Source organism: Nannobrachium achirus (assembly GCF_963921795.1).
Source record: "Nannobrachium achirus genome assembly, chromosome: 4".
Classification (NCBI taxonomy): Eukaryota; Metazoa; Chordata; class Actinopteri; order Myctophiformes; family Myctophidae; genus Nannobrachium; species Nannobrachium achirus.
The window spans coordinates 46,821,062-46,833,433 of record NC_137813.1 but is presented as its reverse complement, the minus strand read 5'-3'; the positions used below and the strand labels follow the sequence as shown (position 1 = coordinate 46,833,433).

General features: G+C 44.8%; 1 protein-coding gene across 4 annotated transcripts in view; it reads left to right on the top strand.

Moving 5' to 3' along the window:
* The window catches only part of LOC308284355 (dynamin-2-like), a 59,150-nt gene extending 48,499 nt beyond the window's left edge, over positions 1-10,651 (top strand). For 2 of the 4 annotated variants that reach the window (XM_080724945.1, XM_080724944.1), the window contains exons 16-21: positions 2,107-2,216; positions 3,482-3,593; positions 5,837-6,016; positions 7,299-7,528; positions 8,761-9,027; positions 9,942-10,650. In XM_080724945.1, the coding sequence (XP_080581071.1) occupies positions 2,107-2,216; positions 3,482-3,593; positions 5,837-6,016; positions 7,299-7,528; positions 8,761-9,027; positions 9,942-10,014 (972 nt within the window). In that variant the 3' untranslated portion in view covers positions 10,015-10,650. Of the gene's footprint in view, positions 1-2,106; positions 2,217-3,481; positions 3,594-5,836; positions 6,017-7,298; positions 7,529-8,760; positions 9,028-9,941 lie in introns of all 4 variants that reach the window. The other 2 variants (XR_013962007.1, XM_080724946.1) reach the window with 2 other exon arrangements.
* The last annotated feature ends 1,721 nt before the right edge of the window (positions 10,652-12,372 follow it).

Here is a 12,372-nt window from a genome sequence, read left to right as displayed (position 1 = left end):
AGAGAAAGAAGGAGAAAGAGTTGGAGAGCAGAGAGAGAGAGCGAGGGAGGATGGCGGAGGCAAACTGACGTGGCAGGCAGGCTGAAATGTTCCAGCCGGGATCTGACTTTGGAATTTGCAGGAAATCGTACTAGGTTACGGAGGCTGGGGGGGGGGGGGGGGACTGGTTGGTTGTGTGTGTGTGTGTGTGTGTGTGTGTGTGTGTGTGTGTGTGTGTGTGTGTGTGTGTGTGTGTGTGTGTGTGTGTGTGTGTGTGTGTGTGTGTGTGTGTGTGTGTGTGTGTGTGTGTGTGTGTGTGTGTGTGTGTGTGGTGCTCGTGTCTGTGTGTGTGCGCCTGTGGTCGATACATCTGTTTTAGTCTTTTGAATGTTAGAACGTCTAACCGTGTACGATATCTGTGTGTGAGTGTGTGACTAAAGCCCCCCCCCCCCCCCCCCCCACACACACACACACACAGCATGTTTGTTTTTGAAGAGATACCTGGGATGCGTTTTGTCTGGCTTTATGTTGAAGTATTTGGTCCCCCAGTTGGTGTGTGTGTGTGTGTTTTGTGGGGGCAGGGGCTTATGTGGAGCTTTGCGTGATGTAACTGTTGGACCTGTGTGTGTGCGTGCGTGTATGAGAGAGGCTGAGCGCGCGCAGACATAAATGCTTCCAGATGTTCTTGCTCCACACAGCGAAAGCTGGCACTCCACCCCGCCCCCACCCTTCTCTCCAGCACTCCTGATGCTCCGCCCTTACCCCCCCCCCCCCCCCCCCCCTCCTCCTCCTCCTCCTCATCATCATCATCAGCATGGTGGTCTTCCAGACCAGAGGAAATGCATTCCATGGCGTCTGCTCATTGGCGGTAGAACGGTTGCAGTCTGCCACCGCCGCGGTCCCTTCGTTTTGTGCTTCACCTTGAAAACATCCAGCCGCCCCCGTTTTGTGTGACCGCCGCGGCTTATTGGTGTGGAGGAGGGATGGGACGATATGAACATTTCATATCACGAGTATTGTGACAAAAGAAATCGCGATTCACGATATTATCGTGATAATCAAAATTCATTATCCTGGGGCGGAACATGATTTGCCAAAAAATAGCCGATCTACAAGCTCACAATGCGTTGTAGATCGGCTATTTTTTGGCTATGACATTTGATGGAGAGTGAGAAAAAGACAGTATCAAGTAGGTATATTATAAGTACCTTTTACCAATTATAGAGGGTTTAAGTGGTACCGGATATGCAGCTCGGCAAATAAAAGGTGAACGGATCCCAGTGCATGACGGAGGACGATATCACGATAAATTAAATCTCCACGATAAGATTATCGTGAGTGTTTTTTATCACGATAAACGGTAATATAGCTTATCGTCCCATCCCTAGTGTGGAGCCCCCTCCCTTAGTCCCTTCCCACATGTTAAAGCACTTTGTTATTGCATTAAGCCACGGACCCCCAGAAGAGCGTACAAATGTACAAGTTCTCAGTCGCCACGACTGATTTCAGTCATTTGGATTCGAACCCGCGATACACTGTCAGGCATCAGAGCCTGTGTGGTATGCACCTGGACCTGTAGGCGCCCAAGATTAAAGACTATTCGAAGTGATCAAACTAGTAATAGAATACATGCTTAGAAGTATCTTCTCATACACGGTCTCAGAAATGTCATAAAAGCAAAGGTTAATGGCTCAAATGTGTGATTTCTTCCACTGGTTGGCTATATGTGTAATAGCAGCAACATAGGTTTAAAGGCCCATTCCCACTTGGCAAGATAACAGATAAAAAAAAATCTCTTTCTCCAGATATTTTTCCATTCAAGTGGATGGTAGATACAGATAAAAAAAAAATATCTATCACAGATATTCTTTGTATCTGTGATTGTATTTTGGCTTTATTCCATGAATGTACATACTTTGAACACTCAGAGTTACAGACCTGTAAAGATCCATTTGTTTCCTAACTATCAATTTAGCTGGGGACCCCCTGGAACACCCCTGCCCCAAGTGGATCCCCACTTGGGTCCATCTTTGCGAACAACTGTTTTAAAGAATCTTCTCCTGATTATCCGTTTGTTATTTTCTCTACCTAAACCCTCCCTTCCCCTGTGTGTCTTGGTGCTTCCAGGAGAAGGAGAAGAAGTACATGCTGCCCCTGGATAACCTGAAACTACGAGACGTGGAGAAAGGCTTCATGTCCACCAAACACATCTTTGCCATTTTCAACACAGAGCAGAGGTCAGGGCTTAAAGTTATTTAAACCATCCCTCCGCGTCATCAGCGCCCACACCCTAGGTGGGGTTGGCGATAGGGCCTTTCTGTGTGGAGTTTGTATGTTCTCCCTGTGTCTCCTAGGGTTGATACCCTCACAAAAACATGCACGTAATCCTGGTCTCAATAATGCCTCCACCTGGCCAGCTGGGGCGCCTGATGGAGGGGAAAGGAACTGGTTGGAATAACGTGTTCCTTCCACGCGCTACGTCCAAACCAGGGAAATCTCCACTGTCAGGTGAAAAGAAGCAACTTGGACTCCTCATGCATAGAAGGAAGCATGAGGTCAGTCCGTTGTCTCCCCAGGAGCGGCAGAGGGAGTGCAGAGCCCAGGATTACATAGGCAATTAGCACTGGGTGAAAAAATGGGTTACAAAATTGTGGGATAAAAATTTTAAATAAAAAATAAAAAAAGTTATTTAAACCATTAGCCGATCTAAAAGCTCACTAGGGCTGTCACGGTGTTGATGATCAATTGTTACGCAAATAATTGCAATTAACAATTTCATTGTTGTTAATCGCAATTATTTTTGCATAATCGTCATAATCGTTTCCATGTTGAGAAATGTTAATATAGTTTCTAACACTTTAAAAATGTAGTGGAAATAGCAGATCTACAAGCTCTCAACACGCCGCATCGCAACGCGTTGTGAGCTTGTAGATGGCTGTGTTGTTGGCTATTTCCACTATCAATGTTCTTTTTGAGCGGTGGTCACAACGCTCCTATACGTGGCCGTGTGTGTGGGTATGTCTGTCTGTCTCCGTGTCCGTAGCCTGCAGTAACCTTTTCTGACCACACATGTTAAGGGAGGGGCGCTGTTGCACACACACACACACACACCACCGCTCAGTTCACACGAGTGTGATTTTTTAAGTATAAAGTTGTCAAATATGTCAGTAATTTCTTTGTATATTTTGTGTCATAATTGCCATGTGCAACTTCAAAGCCTAAAAGCCAAACAGAAATGTAATTGTCAACGACAAAAAACACAATTAAATCGTTAATCGCAGTTATTTGAGTGACAATTAATCGTCATATAAAATGTCATAATCATGACAGTCCTACATGTGAATACCCTTTTTATTTCAGGGCAGATATAATAACTTAAATGCAAAGAAATTAATGACACATTTATTATAATGTCTTAATTTCAAAATAAAAAATAAATTACGGAAATGGCTGACCTTGGCTGATATTATTTCAGATATAACCCTTGTTTTTTTCTATACAGGAATGTGTATAAAGATCTGCGTCAGATTGAGCTGGCCTGTGATTCTCAAGAGGACGTGGACAGTTGGAAAGCCTCCTTCCTCAGGGCGGGTGTTTATCCTCAGAAGGACCAGGTATTCACCAAATGAGGCGAAACAATACTAGCTGTTACATACCCATCGTTAACTAGTCAGTTCTCTTGGCACTTCAGAGTGAGCTAGGCATTTTTACATGCCATGTTGTAGCCGTTAACCCATTTAGGCCAAGAATTATTTCATGCTTTAACTATTGAAAAATAGCAGATATACAAGCTCACAGCGGCACTCTTTTGAAAAATTGTGACTTTCTTTTTAAAAGCGAACATTTGTAACAAATATTTGCTTCTGGGTGGTCCCTGGAACAACATATTTTGAGATGGGGGTCTGCGGCCAAATACATTGTAATTTTGGGGGTCCTTGACAGTTTGAGAGAAAGTTTGAGAAGCACTGATATAGAAGAAGGATTTAGAAGACATTTTTAGAATCGTGTTAAAAAGACTTGCACAAATGTTCACGATTTTTCAAAAATAGCAGATCTACAAGCTCACAGCGCGGCACCGAGTGACGCGCTGTGAGCTTGTATATCTGCTATTTTTGAATACCTAAAGCATGAAATAATGGTTAAAGTGGTTAAAATCTAAAGTTCAGGCCTAAATGGGTTGTTAAGGAAAGCGTTGCGTGCGTTGCCCTAGGGGTGGGCGATATGGAAATTTTATCACGATTCTTTTTCACATTGGTTTTTATGGTTATTTTTCAAGTTACTTGACAAAAACTAGACTCTCTGGCTTCCTTTTGGGAGGTCTAAATTGAACTTGTAACTCTGACAGTATACAAATGAAACCAAATGGACCCTTACGGGTCCATTTGTATACTGTCAGAGTTAAGTGGAGACCTTGACATTTTAAAGTTTGAGAACTACTGGTTTAGACCAAAATGCAGGTTTAAATTGAATTCTACAATGAATCTCTGTATTAACAGGATTTTTTTACAAGGCTCCCTCAATTGTATCACGATTAGAGTTCTCAAATTCGGCCCGAGCCCGACCCTACCCGGCCCGACACGACGTTATCGGGCCGAGCCGGGCCCAAACATTTCAATAATTAGTCGGGCCAGGCCCCGGGCTCCGTCACTCAAGCAACAGAGAACAGGCGCATATCGCTGTCTGACTGTCTTCAGCGCAGCACTGCATGAAGCCTGCCTATTGCCTAAGTTCCTAACCAATTGACCAAGGATAATAGGTGACGCATACGGAAGTATAGTCTATCAGTCTCATAGAGCAGTCTGGTTGTTGTGATGACGTCACAATCGAAACCTTTGGATATACGGAAATTCTGCCACAGCACGGAGTCACCGTTAGCTCTGTGTGGAGCGGCTACGATGAAAGTTTCAAGCTGCATGTTAAATTAAAAGGCAGCAGGCAATTTCACAAGTTTGTAATAAGTATAAATCCAAGAAAACTACTTTCAAAGCGGAACCAACCTGGATATTATTGACAAGGACTTAAGAGGATTGTATTACAACAACATCAACATGATCAACCTAAAACTTAAAGCACCATACGTTGACATCCTCTTACCTTATAGAGACGATCATCTGAGCTGGTAAGATATTATTAATTCCATTATGCTTTCTGGTCCTTTGCTGGTGCTGTGTGCATTTATATTTAAAGGGTTTACAGCCGCAGCGCGCCGCTTATTACATGCCTGAGTTGTGTATGTTTAAGCATGGTGGTCAGGTGGTGTCGCGCACTAAACAACAGATCTGCAAGCCCAGAATGCCAGCCAGATGAACACGTTTTGGGTTTATAGATCTGTCGAGCCAGCTGCCTGTGTTTGATGCGTGACCGTTGAAAGGACGAAACATAAATCACGCAGGCAGCGACAACAGCAGGGAGAGAGAGGATGAGAGCTGTATGATTGAGATTGACTGTTGACAACAACAGGGATTTAACGTTAGCCCATTTTGTGCAGAACCTGGCATGTTTCATGAACAATTTAACACGTGAAGTTGCCATTTCGCCAACTATTATATGTCCATTCTCTCACTGTTGTAATTTGAGACACTGGTGCTGCCAGCTGCCTACTGGCGACGTTTCTTTTTTTCTCTCTCTCTCTCTCTCGGGCTTTCGGGTTTTCGGGCCGAAAATGATGATAATTGTTAGGGTCGGGCCGGGCTTCGGCCTACTCGGGCCCAGTTAGGGCCGGGCATTAATTTTCAGGCCCGTTGAGAACTCTAATCACGCTATATACGATATCTCTGAAAAGGCATATCGTGGAGACATTGTATCGTCTCCACGATAATTATCACCATATCGTCCACCCCTACGTTGCCCTCCTCAGGACGACAACGATGAGAGTGCCGCGGCGGAGTCGTCCAAGGACCGCTCCACCTCTCAGGACCCTCAGCTGGAGAGGCAGGTGGAGACCATCCGCAACCTGGTGGACTCCTACATCGGCATCATCAACAAGTCCATCAAAGACCTCATGCCCAAGATCATCATGCACCTCATGATCAACAGCGTGAGTCTATGGCTGTCAGCCCTGTAGATTCTGACCACTTAACGCCGCAGACTAGAACTCACAGAGGCTACTGTAGCTTTCTTGTCCAACTTGTCCAACTTGACCAACCGCTAATATCACAACATCGGACAGAGACATGGATGGAAGCAGTTGTTTTCATGTGTCATGCAAAAATAGCGACCACTGTTAGCTTGTAGATCGGCTGTTTTCACTACTTTTAATTCTTTGGAAACTTTTAGCCTACATGGCCAAAATAGGATTGATTATCATCAGCTCAGTGGCCTTATGTTTAGAGAGTCCCCCCTGGAGACTGGAAGGTCGGGGTTCGATTCCTCGGTCGGTTGAAACCAAATACTGTAAAAAAATGGGACCCAATGCTAGTCCCTGCTTGAAACTCTGCATCAAGGGTTGGATTGGTGGTAAGTCCCTGCGACATCGCCTACTGTCGTCATGTCCAGGGAATGTACTTGTACATCAAGCCGCCTCACGCTACAGACACAGAAGATAGCCTGGCCACAAGTCTTACTTATGAATCAATCAATTATCGATTATCTTTTTATTTAATTACGTTTTTTATATTTTTGGGGCTTTTTGCCTTTTATAAGCGGAGACAGACAACAAAGAGCTAGAGAGAGAGACGGGGAGAGACCTGCAAATTTGTCAGGAACAAAGTCTGTCACAATCATTACATAATGGACATCGGGAACAGGACTCGAACCTGCGATGTGATAGTCTGGCTGCATCAGAGCCCATATGTGGTACGCGCCTTGACCGCTAGGCCAGCGGGCTCCCCTCGATTGTTATTTCTGATAGATTTAAATTGATTAGTTTTGATGAAACGTTGCACCCCTGTTAGTGCTGTCACGATGTGACATTTTACATGACGATTAATTGTCACTCAAATAATTGGCGATTAACGATTTAATTGTGTTTTTGACGTTGATAATTACATTTCTGTTTGGCTTTTAGGCTTTGAAGTTGCACATGGCAATCATGACACATAACCTAAATATACAAAAAAACTATTGACATATTTGACAACTTTATACTTAAAAAATAACATTGATAGTGGAAATAGCCGATCTACAAGCTCACAACGCGTCGCATCGCGACGTGTTGTGAGCTTGTAGATCTGCTATTTCCACATTTATTTATTTTTTCTTTTTTAATATATGAACATTTTTCAACATGGAAACGATTATGACGATTATGAAAAATAATCACGATTAGACGATTATGTAGTAATTGTGACAGCCCTAACCCCTGTTTGGCACGCCTGCAGACAAAGGAGTTCATCCACACAGAGTTACCATCCTACCTCTACTCATCTGGGAACCAGGATAGCCTGATGGAGGAGTCGGCGGACCAGGCGCAGCGCCGAGAGGAGATGCTGCGCATGTACCACGCCCTGAAGGAGGCGCTCCACATCATCGGCGACATCAGCACCACCACCATCTCGGTGCCCGTGCCACCGCCCATCAGCGGCGGCGGCGGCGACTGGATTCAATCCAGGTGAGCATAGAGCCACTTAGGGAATAGGGATGGGAAAAATGTGTAAATTTGATATCACGATATTATCAATATTATCGCAATAATCAAACTATTCCCAACGTCTATTATCCTGGGGCGGAACATTTGCAAAAAAATAGAAGCTCTGCAAGCTCACAACGCGTTGCAAAAGAGATTTGGTAGAGAGTGAAAAAAAGACTGTATCAAGTACGTACGTATATTATGGTATATTATAAGTACATTTTACCAATAGAGGGTTTGAATGGTACTGGATATGCAGCTTGGCAAATAAAAGGTGAATTGATCTCAGTGCATGACGGAGGACGATTTCACGATAAATGAAATCCCTACCATTATCGTGAGTGTTTTTTTTTTTTTTTATCACGATAAACGATAATATCGCTTATCGTCACATCCCTAGAGCCAATGAGCTGTGGGTTCCATTTAGAGATGTTACCGATCAATCGGCAATGGATCGGATCGGGCCGATCAAAGCGTGATCGGCGATAATCGGTGGTTTAGATCAAAAGGTAAATTCACCGATCCGATCCGATCGGTGCATCCGATCAACCAGCCGTTCAGTATGCCCACTTGAGGCCATTTTGGGGTATTGATTTCCACAGTGCTGAAGGAATAATTAGTTACTGCTATGATAATAAATACATAGTAATGCTGGTAAATAACTATAAGGCAAATATATAAATGAATTCATGAGTGAATTAATTAATTAAAGTTAAAACATTAACATTTAGAAAATATAAATAATATATAAATAATAACTTGATCGGATCGGTGATTGATCGGTATCGGGTGATCAAACTTTTGTGATCGGTTCCAAAAAACCTGATCGGACCATCCCTAGTTCCATTGAAACATGGGGTTCTCAAAACATTTTCATGTCAAGGACCCCCAAATTGATACATATATTAGGCCATGGACGCCCATCTGAAAAGGTTTTGTGCCAGGGACCCCCATAAGAGATTTGTGTTACAAAGTTTCAAAATGATTACAAGCAGTTCACAGATTTGTTGTAGTTCTTTGTGAGCTTGTAGATTGGCAGATTTTGATGCTACATTTACTATTTATGCTGGTGACACATTGGAACACCCTCAATGACCCCTGGTGGCCCACTTTGAGAACCACAGCTTTATAAGCAGCGAAACACTTGATCTATTATCTAACATGTTTTTAGGTCATGAGCCATTTTCTTTCTTTCTTTCTTTCTTCCTTCCAAGCCCCACCCCTCAGCGCAGGCCGGTGGCTCCAGCAGCAGCCGCCGCCGCCCCCAGCCGCCCGCCCGCCGTGCGAGGCCCGACGCCAGGACCGCCCCTCAACCCCAGCCCGGCCTTCGGGGCGCCCCTCAACCCCTCTCCTGCCTTCGGCGCGCCCCCCATCCCCTCTCGTCCGGGCGGCCCACCGATGAACGCCTTCGGCCAGGACCCCTTCAGTGCCCCCCCAATGATTCCCTCCCGGCCGGCCCGCGTCCCCCCCGGCGTCCCCAGGTAAGACGACGACACCTCTTAGGTCTCCGGACAGGTGAGAGAGAGGGAGCCCAACGTGAAGTTGATTAACAGTTTTACTGCCAGATTTATTATTTATTTATTGGGGCTGGTGCCAGCAAAAAGCAGCTTACCTTTGCGATGTTATAGAAAATTATCTATTGATAATTTTCAAACTAATTCTTTCTACAATGGACGCTCATATGTGTACTTGAGCCAAGCTGGCGGCAGAGGGCAGCCTTATGCAAAGAATTACTGTGAATTGGGCCGCTTCGCTTGCCATCCATTCAGAGCATAGAAATGCATTTTCTAGATCAGATCCTCAGAAAACAGCCAGGAAGTGATTTGGGACTCCATTGTTGCTAACGTGTGGTGGATTTCTGAGAGCAGCGTTACGGGAGATGTTTTTTACTGTACACGGCGGCGCGACCCCTCATCAGCTTACAGTCATCAGACAAGGTAAAAAGAACGAGCCGTATTGGCAATGAGCTGGGTTGAAAATTGGGGCGAACGGGAACGTCCGAAGCGGTAAAAGAGTTAATGTTGCTTTTGTGTGTTGTTCATGCAGGGTGTGTGTGTGTGTGTGTGTGTGTGTGCGCGCGTGTGCGTGCACATGTACATTCTCCAGTTTCAGGTTTTAATTTGATTCCCCCTTTATAATTCCATCACCAGCATCTCATCACTGAACCTGTTTTTTCCAAACCGCAGGCATGCCATCGATCCTCTCCCTCTCGTACCATTTATTAAACTCGTCCATCTACTGGAGCATGTTGTTGTTTTTCCTCTGGGTGCTTCCAGTCTCGTTCTGAGCTCTCTATCCCTCTTCATCAGCTGTCGGGTTGTGTTGTTTCCCTGCTGCTGTCTCTCCAAGTGAGCACGTCTCACTCCCCTCTTCTTCTTCTCCTTCTCCTTTGCAGCCGAAGACCTCCTGGCGCCCCTCCGCACCGGCCCACCATTATCCGCCCTGCAGAACCTTCCCTGCTAGACTAGACCTGTGGCAAGGCCTTCCTGTCCTGTCTGTGTGTGCGTGCGTGCGTGCGTGTATGTGTGAGAGAGAGTGTGTGTGCGTGCGTGTGTGTGTGTGTACGTGCGCAAAATAGGGTCAGGAGGGGAGAGTGTGATGTATGTGCAGTGATCTGCATCGTCCAGCCTTAGTCAAACTGAACCCAAGCGATGTTAAATATGCTGCTAATTCAGTCTCCACCAAGGTGGGATCATTCAGTCCGCATGCAAAAGAAAGGAAACCTTAATTAACCACTTGAATATTACAAGAATTAAAGAAATGATTGGACATTTTTAACACTCATATCGAGGCTAGCTGATGCGGGCGAGGTACTCCTGTCCGACCAGCAGGAGGCATCAGGCGGTTGCCTGATCAGCTGTACTCGGCTTGCTAGATGTTTTGTTTTAACGGTAGACTTGCAAATTCTTCTCCTGACAAGTGCCCAGCAGCAGCCCTTTAACCACTTTAACCCTGGCATCATCATCAGTTTTGGCAATTTTTTTCATAAACTATCGTCTAGAACAGTGGTTCTCAAAGTGTGTGTGTCAGGGACACTAAGTTCCTTTATGGGGGTCTAAGTTTACACTTACAAGTCTGTAACTTTGACAGAGTACAAATGGAACCAAATGGACCCTAGCGGGTCCATTTGGTTCCATTTCTACACTGTCAAAGTTAAGGGGAGACCTTCAAATTTCAAAGTTTGAGGACCACTGGTCTAGAATGATAAAAAGTCTTTTGAAATTAGGCCATCTACTGTACAAGCTCACAAGTCACAACACATCGCTTAAGTATTCAGGACATTTTTGTGGTTATGTGGCGAACCCTGTCTTATACACTGTTAAAAAGGCTGGACTTGCTCTCCCCTCCGTCCCTCTGTCTGTAGATTGGCCTTCAAGCCCGACGCCTTCAACCTCTGTGTAATATACACACTTGTTCTATTGTCAATGTTTGTCTGGGTTTCCCATGTTTCTAACTGATTTCATACTGAAAACGAAGGCTTGTTATTGTCATTGTTACTTTGGTGGTGATGTTGACCCCCCCCCCTCCCCTCCATGTCTATTTTATTTGCCCCCTCATCAATGTAGCTTTAAAAAATGAATTTCTAATTGCAGCAGCATTAAACAAAAAAGAGAAAAATCATAAAAAGACAATGAAGTATACACAAAATGAAAAGTAGCTTCAGCCTGCCGTGTGAATATCGCGATCGGCCAGATATAAACGACTTTAATCCAAGCACTTCTAACCACTTCTAGCCTTCCCAGCAAAGCCACTCATAATAGTGAGATCTTAATCCATTGTGATATTGTTATCATGCAGAGAGACAGAAACAGCACTTTGTGAGGCACATTTTCTTCTCCTCCAGGTAGGGATGGGACCATTATGATTACTGTAGAAAAAGTAAAGGTCTTTGCACACTGCTGCGTTTTTCGGGCCGAATATCGGAGTGAATTTCGGAGCGCGCAAATAAAAGAAATCAACCTCACGTTATGTCAGTCACGTTTGCACACTGCCGCCGTTTCGCGCACCACTCGGTCCCTTGCTCTCTCTCTCTCTCTCTCTCTCTCCTTGCCCCGAAAAACGCATTTCGCAACGAAAAACGCAGCAGTGTGCAAAGACCTTAATTGCGATTAACGATATTATCGCGATAATCAAAAAATGCTTTTGTTAAGCGCTTGAACCCCCTTGCGTCCTTATTCTGGAGGGAACGTTGGCCAAAAATAGCCAATCTACAATGCGCTGTGAGCTTGTCAAACTGTTATTTTTAGCAAAAAACTATTTGAAATAAGAGCGTATCAAATACACTCTTTACAGGTCAGTTATCGTATCAAGTATAGAGGGTTTTAAGTGCTACTGAATTTGCAACGCAACAAAAGCAAATTCATCGTAGTGATATGGAGGCGGACGATTTCACGATTGGATTGTTCTGAGCGTTTCTCTTTTCATCGTCCCATCCCTGCCTCCTCCCAGGTCTGGGTTGCAGGAAGATGTAGAGAGCACTGATCCAGTCCTTCAGTCACTGAGTGGACCGTAACCTGCTCTAGTCATTCATGCTTTAACCACCCGGGCGTCCCTAGCCTGGCCGTGTCATTAATAGGTGAACATTCTGTGAAAATAGCTTATTTTCGGCAAAGACGTTTGGTGTGTAGAGGTGAAAAGAATGGAGGGGGCCTTGTATGGATCCCTGTGGGACCCCGGTCAACTAAAAGTATAAAGGGTTTCAAGTGGTTAATGGATTCCCTACCGAACAGCAACGCGTAGTTGTGAAAATAGCAGATCTACATGCTCACAACGCCTCGCGCTGCAAGGCATTGTGAGCATGTAGATCGGCTATTTTCACCAGGTTT